This window comes from Carcharodon carcharias, chromosome 11 (genome assembly GCF_017639515.1).
Source record: "Carcharodon carcharias isolate sCarCar2 chromosome 11, sCarCar2.pri, whole genome shotgun sequence".
Lineage (NCBI taxonomy): Eukaryota > Metazoa > Chordata > Chondrichthyes > Lamniformes > Lamnidae > Carcharodon > Carcharodon carcharias.
In genome coordinates this window covers 70,462,011-70,482,336 of record NC_054477.1, presented here as the reverse complement: position 1 = coordinate 70,482,336, position 20,326 = coordinate 70,462,011, and the positions used below count along the sequence as shown (strand labels likewise).

General features: G+C 39.3%; 1 protein-coding gene across 4 annotated transcripts in view; it reads left to right on the top strand.

Moving 5' to 3' along the window:
• The window catches only part of LOC121284277 (cytoplasmic protein NCK2), a 63,046-nt gene that overhangs the window by 27,381 nt on the left and 15,339 nt on the right, over positions 1 to 20,326 (top strand). For 2 of the 4 annotated variants that reach the window (XM_041199627.1, XM_041199628.1), the window contains exons 2-3: positions 8,866 to 8,963; positions 15,041 to 15,283. In XM_041199627.1, the coding sequence (XP_041055561.1) occupies positions 15,058 to 15,283 (226 nt within the window). In that variant the 5' untranslated portion in view covers positions 8,866 to 8,963; positions 15,041 to 15,057. Of the gene's footprint in view, positions 1 to 6,326; positions 6,416 to 8,865; positions 8,964 to 15,040; positions 15,284 to 20,326 lie in introns of all 4 variants that reach the window. The other 2 variants (XM_041199626.1, XM_041199629.1) reach the window with 2 other exon arrangements.

The window sequence follows — 20,326 nt, the reverse complement described above, 5'->3', positions numbered from 1 at the left end:
TATTTGTTATATACAGAAATATAGTTTCAGAACTGAGGGAACAATATCAAAATCTAGACATCAAGTTAGGTAGTGTGCCTGAAGAGGATGTGCTTCTCTGTTCTAACATTCTATATCAGTTCTTAAATCAAATTTAACATTTTTAAGATAAACTGTAAATGGTACTCTGTGTGGTCTAACCAAGATACCCTTCAAGTTTAGCTGAACTTATCTGTTTTTCAGTTCAGTTCTTGCTTGAAATTTCCCCAGTGCTATGATACTTTTAGGGCCTTATTATGTTGCATTGCTACTTCAGTGATTTGTGTATCTGTACCCCTAGATCCCTCCACTCCCAATGAGACACTTGTTTTCCAAGGAGTTTGTGGCCTTGTTATTCTTCCTACCAGAATATACAACCTTACAACTGTCCATGTTAAATTTCATTTGCCAGTTACTTGCTCATTTTGCAATTTTATTAATATCTTCCTGTATTTTATCACATACCTCCTTTCTATTAATTGTAGCCCAATTTGATGGTGTCTGCAAATTTTGAAATAGTACTTCTAAATCCAGCAGCAATCCCTGCGGAATACCGCTTTCAACTTCTGCCAGCCTGAATAGTTGACTTTCAACCCTTACTCTCTCTCTTGTGTTTTGCAGCCAGTTTCCTTTTCGTTCTGCTATTTTTTTTCCTGATTCCACCTGCTCTAACCTTAGTCATGAGTCTGCTGGACCTTTTAGAAATCCAAATATACTGCATTAACTTGAACTATCATTTCTGTTACTATTTAAAAGAATTCAATAAGATTGGTCAAACATGACCTTCCCTTTTGAAATCTGTGCTGAGTAATTTTATATTTTCAGTTTCCTAGATGTTTTTTCTATTACATCTTTGAGTAAAGATTCCATTAATTTTCCTTCTACCACCATTAGCTAATTGGCCTGTAGTTCACTGGACTTGGGCTATCTCCCTTTTTAAGTAATAAAAACAGAAAATATGGAAAAACTCAGCAGGCCTAACAGCATCTGTGGAGAGAGAAACAGAGTTTTGCTTTTTTTCCTTTCTAAGTATTGGAATCACGTTTTAAAGTCTGCTAGTATTCTGACATTCCCTTTTCTAATGAATCTTTTATATATAATATTACCTCATGGGTTTGATCTCCCCCTCTTTTTGTATATTAAATGTATCTATTTCTTTTTTAATCTCTTCTTGCATCGTGTCTACCATGTTACTCTCCCTGATAAATATCAGTGCAAAGTAATTATTTAATATTTCATTTAGTTTGTCGTGTGTATCCCTTAGTAGCTCTATCCAAAGCTGGATTCTTCATCTCTTTTTGTCTGTAAAATACTACACTATTTCCTTTTATATTCTTTGATAATTGAATTTTGTAGTTTCTCTTTGCCTTTCTAACTTTTTTAACTTACTTAATCTTTTCATTTTTCCTTATGTTGTCCTTCTTTGTTTACTATATAGGTGCTGCCTTAGTAACAAGCTATTTTAATCTGTCTCAATTCAACATAAGTATGCCATTTCAACTGAAATACTAACAAGCCATGTCAAATACTTAATACTGAAGAGTCCCCAAATTTCTCTACTCGTTGCAACTTAAGGGTTTTTTTTGGCCTGGCATTTAACTGCCATTATGTCTGCACTTATGCCAGGTAATTTGAACTTTTTTTAACAACAAAGTTATCTTGTTAATTTAAGTTAAACAACCTTGAACTAAGAGGAATGAGTATTAAAACCTGGGTCTGCTACAAACTAGAAAGTGACAGTTAGCATAACCCTTTCTCTTTCCTTCTGGCAAGGCACTTATCGTTTTGTCCACCGTTAAGTTTGTGCTAAAACAAATCTCACATTGCACCACTTTGTGAACTTGGCAGTGTAAATCCATCCCTGTGCCACAACTGTTACACGCTGGCATAGAAGTTCACCCCTCTGATGCTAAGTTTTTCATACAGTTACAATATTTGGCTCCTGGCAGTGTGTTCAATATCATGCCAAAATCAGCCTTTGTTCTTGCTGAATATTTTGAGGCAACTGTTATGCTTATTTGAAGTCAACAGACTGGCATTCCAACATGTTGAAGTGACTCTGAAAATCCACATTCCGCAGCAAAATAGACAAAAATACGTAGACTAAAGATTAGTAGAATGGAACCGTCTGCAAACAGATAGACTTATGAATCAATTTATGTTCAATAGTTTTCATAACGGTGCCCTTGTGTAACTTAATTCTTACTTTGTTGAATAGAGACCTTAAAAAAATTCTCACTTGTGCTGGCGTTATTTCCTGTTAAGATAGTTGAGAGTTATGATAACAGTCTGTGCAGAAGAATGGTATGCTCATTATTGACTCTGCTCTTACACTTGAGTTATTGATATTAAATAAAATCTGTTGTGTCTGTGTTCCAGCTGATTTTGACTACTTCATGTTATACATAGTCATTATTGTGTGATCCCTTTGCACAAAGAGAAATACAGGCTAATATTCAGATGGCTATTAAATATATAATTTAGCAAGGATTTTTAAATTTACCGGGATTAGAATCTAATATGGATAAACTGGCAAGTTTTCAATTCTCTAAGTCAAGACTTTTGTCATTCATGGAAGCTTGATAACCTGGTTTATAATCTGTAGTCTTAGAATTCACTTTTAGTTTTATCTTGCTCTTAAGATGGACCTTATGATTTTCAATTTGTGTCCTTATCTGTCTTACTCCAATTTTATTATTTTCATTCTCTTAAAATTTAACCAGTGCTTCAAACCACCCTGCGTTTTATGTCTCAGGGGTCAGTTAGCTCAGTTGGTGGTTTGTGATGCAGAGTGATGCCAACAGCACAGGTTCAATTCCTGTACCGGCTGAGGTCATCCATGAAGGCCCTGCCTTCTCAACCTTGCCCCTCGCCTGAGGTGTGGTGACCCTCCAGGTTAAACTCACCACCGGTCGTCTCTCTGTAATGAGAGAGCAGCCTATGGTCCACTGGGACTATGGCGACTTTCACTTATTTTATGTCTGCATGTAACCACTTCTATTCAATTTTCCATTGTAGAGAGCTGTAGTACATGTTATCATAGGCTCTCGAGTAGTGGAAATCTGAGCAATTGAACATGTCCATATTGACAGCACCCATAGACACTCCACTAACTAAATTAGTTAGACATGACCTACCCATCACAAATCTATGCAAACTGTCTGTGATCATCTCACGTACAAAAACTTGGCCAATCTGTCCCTGATAGTTGCAGGGAAGATACTGGAATCTGATGTTAAATTGACAGGTCTCAGGGGCAGATGATTGACCTCCAAGAACCATAGCCATCTTCCTTTGTGCAAGGTTTGACTCCAACCAGTGCATGGTCATTTCCCCCCCACCCCCAACTCCCATTTGCCGGGGCTTCTCTATGCCACACTGGGCAAATACGGCCTTGATGTCAAGGGCATTCACTCTCGCCTTACCTTTGGAGTTCAGCTTTTTTGTCCATGTTTGAACTAAGGCTGTAATGAGGTCAGCAGCTGAGTGGCCCTGGCGGAACCCAAACTGAGCACCAATGAGCAGGTTGTTCCTGAGTAAGTGCAGCTTGATAGCACTGTCCAATACCCCTTCCATTACTTTGCTAATGATTGAGAGTAGACTGAAGGGACGGTAATTTGCCGGGTTGCATTTGCCCTACTTTTTGTGGACAGGATATACCTGGGCAGTTTTCCACATTGCCAGGTAGATGTCAGTGTTGTTGCTACAGTGGAACAGCTTGGCTAAGGGCGCAGCTAGTTCTGGAGCACAAATCTTCAGTACTATTGCTGGAGTGTTGTCAGGGTCCATAGCCTTTGCAGTATTCAGTGTCTTCAGCCGTTCTTGATATCACATGGATTGAATCAAATTGACTGAAGACTGGCATCTGTAATGCTGAAGACCTCGGAAGGAGGCAGAGATGGATCATCCATTCAGCATTTCTGGCTGAAGATTGTTGCAAATGCTTCAGCCTTGTCTTTTGCGCTGATATGCTGGGCTCCCGCATCATTGGTGATGGGAATATTTGTGGAACTCCCTCATCTCATTACTTGTTAAATACTCCACCACATTTCACGACTGGATATGGCAGGACTGCAGGTCTTAGATCTGATCTGTTGGTTGTGGGATTGTTTAGCTCTGTCTGTTGCATGCTACATTTGCTGTTTGGTATGCTGTTAGTTCTATATTGTAGCTTCACCAGGTTGATACCTCATTTTTAGATATGCCTGGGGCTGCTACTAGCATGTCCTCTTGCACTCTTCATTGAATGAGGTTGACCCCCTTGGTTTGGTTGTAATGTAGAGTGTGGGATATGCCGGGCCGGGAGGTTACCGATTGTTGTATACAATTCTGCTGCTGCTGATAGCCCACAACGCCCTATGGATGCCCAGCTTTTTGAGTTGCTAGATCTGTTCACAATCTATCCATTTAGCATGTTGGTAGCGCTACACAATATGATGGAAGGTATCCTCAATGTGAAGGTGGGACTGTAGGGTGGTCCCTCCTACCAATACTGTCATGGACAGATGTATCTGTGGCAGACAGGTTGATGAGGATGAGGTCAACTAGGGTTTTTCCCTCTTGTGGGTTCGCCCACCACCTTCCGCAGCCCCAGCTTAGCAACGATGTCCTTTAGAAGTTGGCCTACTTGGTCAGTAGTGCTGCTACCAAGCCACTCTTGGTGATGGACATTGAAATCCCCTACCTAGAGTACTTTCTGCACTCTTGCCACCCTCTGCTTCCACCAAGTGGCATTTCACATGGCGGATTACTAATTCATAAGCTGATGGGGGGGTGGGTGGGGGGGTGTACATGGTAATCAGCAGGAGGTTTCCTTGCCCATGTTTGACCTGATGCCATGAGACTTCTTGGGGTCTGGAGTCGATGTTAAGAACTCCTAGGGCAAACCCCTCCTGACTGTATACCACTGTGCTGTCACCTTTGGTGGGTCTGTCCTGTTGGTGGGACAGGACATACCCAGGGATGGTGCTGGTGGTGCCTAGGACATTAATTGTAAGGTATGATTCTGTGAGTATGACCATGTCAGGCTGTTTCTTGATTAGCCTGTGGGACAGCTCTCTGAATTTTGACACAAGGCCCCTGATGTTAGAAGACTTTAACAGGCCAACGATAGGTTTGTCATTGTCGTTTCCAGTGCCTAGGTCGATGCCGGGTGGCCCATCTGGCTCCATTCTTTTTTGTAGACTTTGTAGCGGTTTGATACAACTGAGTGGCTTGCTTGACCATTTGTGAGGGCATTTAAGAACCAACAATGTTGCTATGGGTCTGCAGTCATATGTAGGCCAGACTAGGTAAGGATGGCAGATTTCCTTCCCTAAAGAATATTAGTGAACCAGTTGGGATTTTACGACAATCGAAAAGGGCTTCTTGGTCGTTATTACCGAGCCTAGTTGTTTTCAAAATTCTAGATTTATTAATTGAATTTAAATTCCACCAGCTGCCTTGATGGGCAAACCCCTGCCCCCAGAGCATTAGCCTGGGCCTCTATGCCACCGCCTACCTTTAAGGTTGGGCAAATTGAAAGAACTAGAACTGAATTTAACAGCAGGACCTGGATATCATTTTTCAGTTTGTTTCCCAGCCAGATTGAGAGGCTGGATGGCTGGCTGGTTGTTGAGTGGGTACCAGGCATGAAAGACCTCTTTGATTACAAAGCATCAAAGATGAGTCTGACCTTTTCTTTAGAGGACACCCACAGCATATCTGGGTTAGGATCAGGAATCCTAGTTGAATTTTTTGTCACTTTGTAACTCATAGGAAATGAGGCTAATTATCTGATCCAATTTAGCATCATGTCTGAGATTGGAACTTTCCTAGTTTGCTTTGTTCAGCTATGCACTAGATTAGCTTTGAAACATTTTTTTATCTCTCTATATGGATTTCTGTTGGCCAATTTAAGATGGGGCTTTCCCTGGCTTTCCTCATTTAAATCAAGGTTTTTGGTTCTTTGCTTAGCTGTTGTCTTCTGAACAAGTCCATTTCAATTGAGGCTGCATTATCAACTTTTTGCAAAATATGCAAAAGTTTGAAAAGAAAACTAGTGCAATGCCAGTTCATGTGCAGTTACTCACTGGAGCCCATTTCTATTTACCCAAGTGCTGCTAACACCGCTAGTTTTTATTCTAGTAGTCCCTGTAAAATATTTGATTATTTTATTTCGTTTATCACCTTTATAGTCTTTTAATTCTTAACAGATATTATTTCAGACCCCATTTCAAAGAGAAAACACTTTGCTGGTTATTTTTGATGTAGATCTGTACCACGTGGATTTGTATCTTGCTGTTCAACCTATTTTCTTGTGTTTCTAGGTTGAAATGGTTCTTGGGTGCTTGAGTAATTAAAATAATAGATTGAGCACATTTAGCTCTACATGGACCTGATCGCACTTCAGACGGCAGTGAGTTCAAACCTACATGGGTTCATAAAACTTTACTTTGCTATGCTGATAACAGCACCCTGTATTTATATATAACACCTTTTAAGATATTAAAGTCCCAAGGCACTTCACAGGAGTGTTATCAAACAAAATTTGACACTGCTACATAGGGAAGTATTAAGGGGAGATGACCAAAAGCTTGGTCAGAGGTAGATGGTAAGGAGCATCTTAGAAGAGGAAAGAGGGGTGGAAAGGTTAAGGAAGGGAATTTCAGAGCTGAAGGCCTGGGCAGCTGAATGCACGGCCACCAATGGTGGAGTGATTAAAATTGGGAATGGTTAAGAAGCCAGAATTTAGGGGAATACAGGTATCTCGGGAGGACTGTGCAGCTGGAGAAAATTAGAGATAGGGAGGGGCAAGGCTAAGGAAGGATTTGAAAACAAAAATGAGTTTTTTAAAAACTAGGCACAGATTTACCAGGCGCCAATCTAGGTCAGCAGGCAAAGGGATGTTAGGTGAATGGAACTTGGTTTGAGTTAGGACATGGGTATCAGAATTCTGGATGACCTCCAGTTTATGCAGGTTGAAATGTGGAAAGCTAGCCTGGAGTTTGTTAGAAGAATCAAGCCTGGAGGTAATGAAGGCATGGATGAAAGTATCAGCTGAGGCAGAGGTGGAGTTGGATGATGTTACGGAGGTAGAAATAGGCGGTCTTAGTGTTGGCATGGATATGTAGTTGGAAGCTTATGCAGGAGGTGAGACATAACACCAAGTTATGAGCAGTCTGATTCAGTCTCAGACAGTTGCCAGGGAGATGGATGAAGTTGGTGGCAAGGGAATGGAGTTTGTGCAGAGACCGAAGACAGCAGATAAATTAACTCCTAGGTTGACACTGGAGTGTGTTATTTCAGGAGGAGAAAATGTTTATTTGGTGAGCCTGTTTGCTGAATAGGACCACAGTTGGCTGTTCAGTGTTGCAAGTTGCTGCCGTAACACTATGGTCTTGGATTTGGAAGGTAGCATCCTGACTGTTGGCTGCCAGATTGCAGTGTTAGTGCCAACACTAGTTTTCCTGTACAGAACTCAGCCTTGAGATGAACAAATAATAATGAAATCTAACAATAGAAACAATCCCCCCACCTATACTTCATTGCTGGTCATATGTTGTTTTCTTCAGCTCAACTCTGTGCTAGAATTCTTTTAAAGCTGCCACTCAACAAGGTTAACTAAACTAGCCTTGACCCAAAACAAGGTTGGCCAGATTTCCCTTGATCCCAGATGCTTGCAGAAAGTAATTTTTGCATCTCTATGCCAGGAGAAAATACTTTGAAATGCAGATTTTAAAACCCTTGTAGTTAGTGCAGTTCTGGAACTGCTGATGTAGCTGTTTTGCATTAGCAATCAGTCAGTTTATGGGCATGGTGAGGTTTTTAGGCTACCATGCACTGATGCATGATGCAGATTTGGAGCTGTGCCTTAATTATACTAAAATAGTTGTAAGTTTGACATTTAACCTGACAGCCAAGTCTGAGATTTTTCTTTGATGGACTACTATTCAACTCTAAATGCTATGTTGTCATTGCATGTTTAACTACTGTAAATCCTATTGGTACTGCTCTTTACCATAATTATTCTTTTAACCCACACAGGATTTTTGGAACATCCCAGTAACTCAATAGATACATGTACCTGGTGGTGGGCTTTGTCACACAGATCAGAAATGATCCTGTTTCAATCCCTGATCTGTGCTGAAATAGCTTGTCTTAAATTAGAGTGATCGAGAGTGATCAGTTGCAGTTGGGTAGGGGGGAGTGAGGAAGACTGAGGGTTTGGTGCAACAGCCAGGTTTATACTTCTGTTTATATTAAGAAGTTGCATGTCTGGAGAGCTACTGAGGACAGCAACAGGTTCGGGTTGGGTGGCTCATACATTAAGAGTTACACTTGGGTCAGATGCAAAGGGTTGTGCCTGTGGAGCTAGTGTGAATCAGAATCTTGAAGGAGGAGAGAAAATTAGAAATGCAGAGGGTAGCAGGGAAGAGATTACCATTTCACACAATAATCAATGATTTTGGCTGTGAATATGTTGCATTGTGCAATGTATTTTATAAAATGCCCTAATTATTTATTTGTCAATTATATCTGCAAATTCTTGTCAACCAGAGTACAAATTAGGAATGTAGGAATTTATTATAAATCTTATGTTTAATTAACTTTTGATAGTCAATATCTGCAAATCCTTTGGCTAATGTCTTTGAAGGATGTTACACTGTTTAGCTGCTGTAATTTGTGGAGATCTAGGAGCTTTTGTGTTTATGATTTTCTACCCTTTTTCATGCCTGCTGCTTTAGGAGAAAACAAGGTGAACAGCGACACAGAAAAATCTTCCTTTAATTAATTTAATTCTTGCAAAGTTTATATTGAAAGTAAAAGCCCTCCATGTTTACATTTGTAGTTTCTCGTGTATTTCAGCCAGAGTTGTAAATTGTGTGACACCACCATCGTCATCTTGTGACAAAAGGCTGCTAATCACATCTCCTCAAAGCAGTTAATGGCTGCCACAGTACCAAGTAAGCCTCCAATTTTGAATTTTTCTGCCATGTGATAAACTACGTTCTTTGTATAGATTACAAATTTTTTGTAACCTGAGGATTTCCATGTATTTAAGACATTGATGGTATTCCAGTTTGATACTAGAACATTGAGCTAAAATTTAGTTATTTTGCCTGCCTACTCTGCTGTAATTCACTCAACAATACTGTGCTTGAAAGCTTATTGTCTAGAAGCCTATGAATATTTTTGACAGTTCATTGACAGCTGTCTGTGCATTAGATATTCATTCATTTCTTGTATGCAAAAGCGATACTCTGTTCATCAGTGATAGTAAGTTGGTTTCCAGCATTTCTTTCTAACTTCTAGCCAGTGCTGTCCTGTTTCAGTGAATTGACTCTTGAGCAAAACAGTTGAAGTTTAATCAATAATCTGATTTGCCCACAAATTGTAAAAGGTTTCTTCATTCTGGGTTAGATAAGAATAAATAATCTAATACAAATGTTTAAAGTGCAGTCTCTGAACTTCTGAGTTTCTTATGCCCATTATATCGGCCATGTAAGTGTTTCGGGCCATAAGTAACCGTCAGAAGTTACCATGCTGTTGTGCAGGCCTTATATATGTTGAAGTTCTACATGGAAATACACTTTTCAGATGAGAGGGTGCTCAAATTGCAGTATTATTGAAAGAATCCTACTTGAACCAAGGAGCTATTGGGTTTTTCAGTTTTAGTGTTTGACATCAGCACAATACCGCTAGAAATGTTTAGAATGGAATCTTGTATTCTTTATTTTGTTCTAAGTTTTGGGTTTGAAAATTATTCAGAATTATGTAGTGCTAATTCTGTGCTGTAGAATTCTGAGGCAAAATGGCACAGTTGTAACACAAATAAACTTGCATTAAATATTGCGTTTTTATCCAAGCCTAAAATGGGGACCCAGTCCATGTTAAGTATACATAATAAATCTGCCAACTGTTCTTTAAAATCATCATTTTCCGCCACTAAATGCCCTTTGTTTTGAGATAAATATATATTTGATTGTTGTTAACTAACGTTTCCATTCATGAGATTTCACAAAAGTAACATTTGTGTTAAATAACGAGTACAGTTCTTGAAAACCATATGTCTAAGCAATTAAACCATTGGTGCTTCACTAAGTACTGTGGAGAACAAAGCGTACTCTATCCATTGTAATAGATTAAAAATTTAACTAGGAAGAGATAAGTGCATTTTACCATGAGTGAATGAATCAGATAACTTCACTATTAATTTACTCAGGCTAACTCATTTTGCTGCTCCACTAGCCCAGTAATGATAACATACAGCCAGCTAGGATTCTTTTTAGATAGACTGTGCTTTGTAGTGCATCCAGAGTAAACATATAGTAAAATTCGAAAGCAAAATATATTTACTTCACTTTTTTATACTCCTTAACAGTTAGCTTGCTTGTTCACTAAGCTTGAGGTGTTTTGGATCTGCATATAGTGGCAGATGTCCTGTGAACTCTCTCCAGGGTTCAATCAGATTGGTTCCTAAGGTCCAGAATGGATTGTAGAGTTTCTTGTATAAAGGAAGTCAGGTTCAAGATGGGCATATATTTTTGCCAAAGTAGATTATCTGTTGGTGATAAGTAAATCTGTTATGTTGCATTGGTATTGGACATCTAGAATGTAATTGTTGCTAGCATGTCATAATCAGCTTTAAATAAGGTCTTGCACACTAAAAACAGATGTCTGCTGCACTGCCGATGAGATTATTTAAAGTTTGGTTAACAGCTGTTGGGAAAAGTTTTCTGCAGGTCAGGAATTAGGGCATGCTTTTATATATCCAAGCACAATGCTCTATGATTCCAGCGGGAGAAGCTTTTACTGCTGAAGCTCTGAGGCAGTGCGCTTATGTTGAATTATGCAGCTCCCCATTTTGTTCTTGAGTTCCTATGAAATGCTGCTTGCTTAGCAAGGGCTCAAACCTCCTTCAGACTTGGAAGGAGAAGAGATAATGGGGTCTTTTCGGGGTTGAAGAAACTCCAAGAGTACATGCCTGGTGTTAGAAGACAACCTTCTGCAGTAGATTTAGTAATCTGATAATCTGAGCGAACCTGATTCACAGTGCTCCAGAGTGCTTCTGATTGATCAACCAGCCTGGTTTATTGTATCTGGAGGCCTGGATTTTTTCCATGTTTCTGCAGATGGCCTTTGAACCAATAGTATAACAGGTAGAGTGGTCCTGGTTAGACAACAAGCAGGAGATTTACTTGTGCTGTTGGGCTGTGTAGTTCCCAAATGAACTTCAGCAACGCCTCTACTCACACTTGGAGGTCCTAGGCCTTGACTCCATATGGATTTAGGTAAATTAAACATGTCCCTATGGGGAATGGGTTTAGGGAGAGAAAAAATATGCGCTTCATATTGAGCGAAGATATTCTAATCATGGATTGCATAGTAGCTTGGTGTGGAGGCTCTTGTATGGTGATGTGTTTCTGTTTGAGTCAGATACTGAGCTGACCTGAAAAAGCATTATTCTGTCTTTTCGTAAAATCCAATCACTTACTGGTATTCTTGTACAGTCTTTAGCCTATATACGTCTTCATATACTGTAATGTCTTCTGCTTGTAAAAGTTTCTCAATATTGAGCAGTCCCTTGGCAAGCAGTATTAACACTGAACTCTAAGAATTCCACTGGAAGTTCTGATAAGATATTTGACTGTGATTTATGGAAGCTGACAAGTGCTTATTAAGTTTGAGCTACAACCGCAGTTTGCACAGAAGTACAGGCTATGTATCCTTTATCCAAAACCCTTGGGACCAGTTGCATTTTGGATTACAGGTAATTTCAGTTTTCGGATACAACATATAAACTTATACTAGTCTAGGCCTAGGCTACTATAGCCTAAAGGAAATAAAATTAATAGAAAAATAAGATGCATCACTGAATAATAAATAGAGTACCTGTCATAAGTTTCTTTTTAACATGATCGCCATAAAAATCACAAGGTAAACAGTGCAGACAAACAGCTAAACTTCCCACGCTAAAGGTTGATGAGGTTCAAAAAAAGTGCGGTTTTTGGATGTTTTCGGATTTACGGATAAAGGATACTCAATCTGTACTTCCAGTTAATGCTTTTGGAATTTCTGAAGATAAACGCTGATCTTTCTTGGTTAGCAAAAATATAGATCAATTATAGTGAAATATAACTTCCGACTTATGCAGTAGCTAAATGTAAATAATAAACAATGGAGGGAAATTTGCTGAAAACATTATCAGGTTAACAACTAAACATACATTGCCTTGCCTCTGAAAAACTATACACCTCAATAGCTGGTCCTTGGGTTTATTAGAACCTCTTGAGTTCTTCCCTCAGTATAAGTTGAACATTGTGTTGCATCTCATTCATTCCTACCTCACATTGTTTTGCACTCTCTCAGATAACCCTAAACATCTCATGTCATGTAGGAAATGCAAAAATACAACAGTGACTACAATTAGTTGTAAAGCATTTTGGGACATCCAACGATTGTGAAAGGTGCTGTGTAAATGCAAGTCTTTTTTTATTAATAATATGAATTTAGAATGATTGATATATATCTAAAGTTTCATTCTCAAACTGAACTCCTATAGGTGTAGATCTTTTTAAAGCTAGAAAGCACAATAATGGGCAAAGGCCCATATTGTAGTACATCATCAAGGTTGAAAAGAATGAAAGAAAATAAACTAGGAAGTGATGTTTAGCTTAATGCCAAACTTGTGTTTTAAAAGCCAGAGGATTCTAGGAGGATTTATCGATGTCAGATATTAATATTCATTGCTAACTTTGGTGTTTAGAAGCCTCCCTTCAGAAATAAGTTGGTCTGTTTGATAGAATTAAAGGCCAGACTGATTTTGGGGCAGGCATAACAACACCTTGCATTTATAAAGCACCTTAAGATAGAAAAAATCCTCAAGTGCTTCACCCAGGTATAACCAAATAAAAATGGAGTAGTGTCTTAATTAGGGAGATGGATGTGGGGCGGTTGAGTACTTTAAGGAGAAAATTCCTGACAATGGGGCCTAGGTGGCTGAAGATGCATCTGGTAGTGGTGGGGCGAAGGGAGAGAGGGATGGATGTGCAAGAAGTCTGAGTTGGAGGAACAGAAATCTGAAACAGAAAATTAGTAGGGTTGGCAGAAGTTATAGATGTAGAAAGGAGTGAGGCCAAGAAGAGACTTGTCCTACCCACCACCACTTTTATCTTCTCTTGCCTCCTTGTGTACATGGTGCAATGGCAGAGTTTTTAATAAACTGAATTTTACAGAGTATGGAGAATGGTAGGCTAGCTAGAAATAGGCAAGTGACAAGGGCATGGGTGAGACTTTCAGCAGCAGATGGGCTGAGACAAAGGCAGAGGTGAAGGCAGGCAAAATTATGAAAGTGGAAATGGGTGGTTTATATGATGGAGAGGATATGGAATGGGAAGTTCGGCTTGGGGTGGAATAGGATGTTAATGCATTTGGCTCAGATCATGTGTATCATTCGACTGGATAACAACATTCTAAATTTAAATGAGTACAATCTGGTTCAACCTGAGATTATGACAAGAGAATGGGATGGAATCAGTTGTGTTGAAGGGACTAAAGATGATGTTTAACTGGAAGAAATTCAGATCAACCAAGTTTGAATGTCAAGACAAGCATAGAGGCTGTAGAGGGGCCGAGAGAGGTGCAGCTATGTGTTGTCAGCATACACTTGTAAGCTGTCCCCATATTTTTGGACAATGTTAGCAAGGATAATGATGTACACGATGCGTGTCTAATTGTTAGAACTCTGCATTTTCAGTTTCAATTCAGAAATTTTCTTGGTTCATTTTGGACCTTTCGGAAACTAGTGAAATGGGGAGCAGGCAGAAGAAGAGGAAATAAGATTTGAAAGAAGATTGGAGTAAATGGAAAATGTTGTGTCTATGTTGTCAGTATTTATTTTTAGAGGGTTCTGGTGTGTAAGTATTACACTTGGACTCAGCATAATCAGAGTGTCATGAAAGCATGTTTTTTTTTAGGAAGCCTTGCTTCTCATTGGGCTGTCTTTCTTAATTGAAACAAAACAACTATTCATTAACCACCCACGTTCTCCTGGCTGGCCAGAGCTTGCCATCACACCTTTCTGTTTTAAAATCTTGACCAACTTCAAAACCATCTTTGGACCTAATTTTCTACCTGTCTGTCTGTCTCTTTTTTCCCCCTCTCTTCAAAGTGCAAAAGGACCAGAAACTCCCAAGTTAGTGGGTATGAGTGCTTATCAATTGCTCTCACAGCCTAGTGAATCGCCTATGGGAAAACTATATATGAAAGTTTAGAGCATTACCATTTTCACCATATATGGTTCCATTGTTTTTAATTTATGTGGATATAGTTTGCTTTTTAAAAACTCAACATTTCAAAGTAATTTTTATTTTTAAAATCTTTTCTATGGAAAGATGATTCAAAATTTCTGAAATGTAGGAAGTGGTGTTGCCTCATATGGAGCTGCCAAAGAGATGCATTTGGCTCAGATCATGTGTATCATTTGACTGGATAACAACATTCTAAATTTAAATTAATATAAACGTGACTAAGAATGCAAAATTTGAGGCTAGTGTATATATTTTCATATAAATGAAGTATTAAAAGAAAAGTGTTTATCTAATATCAAAGCTCTATATTGCAACAATTTGGAACTTGTTGCTAACGGTCAACTGTGATGTCTTTCAGAGCTACTGGTTGCTAATAGGGCAGTTTGGATTTTGAAAAGTGTTTCATACTAATATGGCAGTCACATAAAAGTATTGTTGGTTATATGATTGCAGAAGCTGTCCTCAGTCAATTATGTGCAACTAATAGTGAAAATAGATTCAAGACTGGATCAGTAATATTGTCTTGATGTGAACTTTAACCTTCATAGTCTATTTGGATCAGGTGTCTCCAAAGGATACAATTGAGAAAGGAGTTTTTAAAAATGCATATATGTGATTCTTTCCATTTTTTACTTTGGCAAAGCAGAGAATCCTCGATGTTCAGTTGGCAAAGGTGAGATATTGTGCTGGACAATGCATTGTTTAATGCTGAACTATGTTATCTCTGACAGGAAGGACTCCATGAAAGATGACAGAAGAAGTTATTGTAATAGCAAAGTGGGATTACACAGCACAGCAGGATCAAGAACTTGACATCAAGAAAAATGAGCGATTGTGGCTGCTCGATGACTCTAAAACTTGGTGGAGAGTAAGAAATACATCAAACAAAACTGGATATGTTCCGTCAAACTATGTAGAAAGGAAAAACAGCTTAAAGAAAGGGTCACTTGTAAAGAACATCAAAGACACTTTAGGCAAGTACAAAGCCTTAACCAATGGATTCTTTAACCTAATTTACTAGGATGGTGGAGAGTTACACATTTCTCCTGTTCTGATTCACCAAAGCATTGTGGGTCTGACCCTATTCAGCCTCATTAATGTGATGCCTGATTGTTTGAAATCAAGCTCTCCAAGTGTTGACGGCGTAAAGGGAACAAATATGCCTATCCATCACCAACAGAATGCATTTCGATAACTATTGCAGGCTGTTCCTCCCCTTTACCAAACAGGAATGATTTTCAGTTTTGCATTTTTCCTCCAGCTTTATTAGAGTTACCATATTACAAATAAGCTATAATCGTAAAAGTAAAAAGAGAAAGACTTGCATTTATATAGTGCCTTTTGGGATATTGGGACATCCCAAAGCACTTTAAAGCCAACTCAGTACTTTTAAAATCACTAATGTGGGAACTGTAACAGCAAATTTGCAAACAGCAAGCTCCCACAAACAGCAATGCAATCACGGCCGGATAATCTCTTCTTCTGTTATGGCTGAAAGATAAATATAGTCCCGGACTTTTGGAAGAACTTGCTGGTCATCTTTGAAATATTGTTACAGGATCCTCCTGAGAGTCTGATAAAGCCTTGGATTAATACCTCATCCGAAAGACGGCACCTCCGGCAGTGCAGCACTCCCTCAGTACTACAGCGGAGTACTACAACCAGCCTAAATTATGTGGTCAAGACTCTGGAGTGAGGCTTGAACTCATGACCACCTAAGTTGGTTACCATTGAGCCACAGTTTAGATTTTCTAACATAACCTATAACTGCTTGTCAGAAGTACAACATTACTGAAAGAATAATATTTATTATACAGTTTCGGCTCATCTGTTGCTGAAACCCTCATCCATGCATTTGTGACCTCTAGATTTGACTACCCCGGTCCACACCTGGCTGGTCTCCCACATTTCATCCTCTGTAAATTTGAGGTTATCCAAAACTCTGCTGTCCACCTCTTAACTCGCACCAAGCCCTGTCTGCCTATCACGCCTGTGTTCATTTACCTCCATTGTCTCCTGGCCAAGCAATGTCTTGACTTTAAAGTTCGGATCCTTGTTATCAAATCCCTTCATGGCCTGGCCCCTCCCAATTACCTAATCTCCTTCAGCCCTACAATCCTCCCATATATCTGTGCTCCTCTAAATCTGGCCTCTTGAGCATCCTTGGTTTTAATTGCTCCACCATTGATGACCATGTTTTCAGTTGCCTAGGCCCTGAACTCTGAAATACCCTCTTCACATCTCTCTGCCTCGCTACTTCATATTCCTCTTTTAAAACACTTAACCTATGACTTCGACCAAGCTTTTGGTCACCTGACCTATTATCTTAAGTGGCTTGGTGTCATATTTTGTTTTATAATGCTCATGTAAAATGCCTCAGAAGTTTCATTCCATTAAAAGCGCTGTATAAATATAAGTTGCTTTCTTCTGTTAAATAGTAAACATACAAACTAGAGGTATATGTTTATCTTGGATGGCCTGTATGTTATAAAAATAGATTTGAGGTAATCGTCAATGCAGTGATAGAACATGAATTATCTTGCATGTTCAAGAAACAGTTCCTTGTGCCTGTGACTGATCAGCAAAAGTTGGGCTACGGTTTTGAGATTAAGGTTGCAAAATGGACAGATATTTAGGAATGTTTAGCATGTTAACATCCAATGCCACATTCTGCTTTATTTAGCTGAAATTAGAGATGTCCCAGTTGCTGCAAAAGCAAATAGAACACTAAGCTGTATGGCTAGATTAGTATAACACAAATCTGAGGAAATCATATTTAACTGCAGTTCTCAAGTCAGAGTACTGTGTTCATGCTGTGTGACTATGGAGACACAAGGGAAACATTCAAGTACTGGAGGTGTTTCATATTGATTGATCTAGATTGAGATGGATATGTTGTGAGGGAATATTGATGTGTATGGACTCTTCACATCTTGAAATGTGATGATGAAGATGGAGCATTATTGGAAAAATATCTTGAAAACATTGCCTGGTTCCAAAGATAGCACACTTGTAGGTCCTACTCTCAACATTATGTGATCAATTGGAATAAATGGGGCACCACCTAAAGTTACAGCCCAATTGATATGTTGAGTAAAATCGCTAAGTAAGCAATGGGCAAAACCGAACTGCGCAAACACTGCTGAGGCAAAAAAAAACAAGTTGGGGCAGAATGAAACTTTATTTTGGAGAGATTCAAACATTGGGAAGACTGAAGTCATTGCTTTTAGTCCCCATTCCAAACTCTGTTCCCTAGCTGTCGACTCCATCCTCTCACTGGTAACAGTCTGAGATTAAGCCACAACTTGGTGTCAGCTTTGATCCTCATATGAGCTTCCAAACTCATATTTCCACCTTCGCAACGTTGCCCAACATTGTCTTAGCTCATCTGATGCTGAACCCCTCGTGTTTTATAATGCTCCTATGAAGTGCCTTGGAATGTTTCATTACATTAAAGATGCTATATAAATATAAGTTGTTGATAAATATTAAATAATGCTTAGCAGAGAGGATTGAATATGAAAAACCATTTGGAGCTATAAAACTCCAGCTAAACTTCATAAAAAGGAACTCCCTCCACTGCTGAACAAGTTTTCAATGACTCCCAAATCCCAGAAATTTGAAGTGCCACCAAAGGTTTGTGGTCTATAATCGATAAAAGAAAACAAGTCCAAGTCGGCATAAATTAATGTTGGTTGCTGAAATCCTAAAGAAGCAATGGAATTTCCAGCATTGGGTTGATGTAAAGAGAGGAATAAAGCCAGCAGCTAATACTGCAACTCCTTTAATTGGACTCCCTCCTATCTGAGCAGTAATTGTGGACCATATGTCTGTTTTTCCCCACTCTCTCGCCACTGGCCCCTCCACGAGCCACAAGGCTTGCAATGAAAGGAACCCACCACCCCATTAGCTCAAATTACTTGTAAGATGCATCACCCCTACCTCTGTCTCCCTGTTCCTCCTCCTCCTCCTCCTCCTCCTCCTCTCTCTCTCCCCCCGCCCCCAGCTCTGTTTTTGCTCATTGAATTTCCTGTTTTAATTCACCTGCTGGCTGCCAATTCCTTCCTTCAGATTTTCACAGGCTGCAGCTTCCTCTCCCTCTACCTCTGCCCTCGATAATCTCTCTTTTAGAGTAAACTACACTTACAAATGCACTCTCTCCAGCTGCCCCCACCACCCCAGGCTAGGCACTCTCATCCCTAATGGCTGATTGTCCTATGCCACAATTCCCCTACAATCCACTGATTTAAATTCTCTTTCCTCAGCATTCCCAGTACCAGCTGAATTTTAGTAATTGGTAATGCTCCTCCTCCTCCTCCTCCTCCTCCTCCTCCTCCCCCCCCCCCCCGCCCACCCCACCCCACACCTTTACATTGAGAAGCTTTCCAAGGTAAAGACGCAGCCCACTGAGCAGTACCCCCTCCTTTGTCCATCCCACTCCCTCCTCATTTTATCTTCTCTGTTACAGTCAGATCAGCCATGATCTTATTGAATGGCGGAGCAAGTTCGAGGGGCTGAGTGGCCTACTCCTAATTCATATGTTCCAGTCCTTCTTCCGTACACCACACTTGCCTTTTGTGTATTATTAAATAGTGTTGCAGAATTGCAGCTGCAGCTTAAAGGGCTAATGAGCAATATCAGATTCCATTGAAATTGTGTATAGCAATTTCGATATTATAGTGAATATTTTAAAATATTTTTTGTGGTGATAATAGGAATTTTTGTTTTGAAACATGCATTTAATGAGATTTTAGATGGACAAGCAACCTACGTAAGTCAGTTAACATTTTTATAAAGTCATATTGTGCAAAGTTGTTTTAGTTACAAATGGCATGTTGGCTTTTATTGCAAGGGGATTGGAGTAGAAGACATAAGGAAGTCCTGCTGTAATTGTATAGGGCTATGGTGAGACTGCCCCCAGAGTACCTGCAGTTTTAGTCTCCATATTTAAAGCACAATATACTTACCTTGGAGGTGATACAGCAAAGGTTCAGTAGATTGGTTCGTGGGATGAGAAGGTTGTCCTATGGTGACAGACTGAGTAAATTGGGCCTATACTGTCTGGACTTTAGAAGAATGGGAAGTGATCTCATTGAAATATACAAGATTCTGAATTGGGCTTGACAAGGTAGCTACTTGGAAATTGAAACATGGGGTCTGGATAAGGGGCCAATCATTTGGGACTGAAACAAGGAGAAATTTCTTCACTCAAAGGATTGTGAATCTTTGGCATTGTCTTCTCCATCTACTGCATCATGGAGAATATTTAAGATAGATTTTTAGTCTCTCAGAATCAAAGGATATGAAGGGGTGGGGTGGGGTGAGAAAGTAGATTTGAAGCTGAAGATCAACCATGATTGTATTGAATAGCGGAGCAGGCTCAAGGGGCCAAATGGTCTACTCCTATTCCAATTTCTTATATTCTTATGTTAATCTTTGATAGCTGTCTCAATTCAGGAACTGCGCATTTAGAATGGAAAATTGCAAATGTAATTCCACTATTTAAGAAAGGCGAGAGAGAGAAACTAGAAAGTTTTAACACCTGTTGTGGGAAAGTTATAGGAATCTATCATCAAGGACAGAGTGACTGAGAACTTGAAAAATTTGAGCTGATTAGATGGAGCTAACATGGCTTTATAACAGGTATGTCATATCCAATATGTCTAATTTTTTGACAAAGTAACTAAAATAATAGGTGGAAGTACATCTATGGATATAGTTTATATGGACTTCAAGATGGTTTTTAAGTTTCCACATAAGCAGCTGTTCGTTAAAATTAAAGCTCATGTAATTGAAGGTAAATTATGACTTGTATATAATAGAGAGCAGGAATAATGGATATATATTTGAATTGGAATGAAGTTTGACTGGTAGTGTCCCAGAGAGACCTATCCAGTAGCCTCAGCTAATCATTATATTTGTTAATGATATGGATAACACAATAGGAGTCAAATATCCAAGTTTGCTGATGCCATAGATTGTCAGCATAACAATATAGACAGGAACATCAAATTACA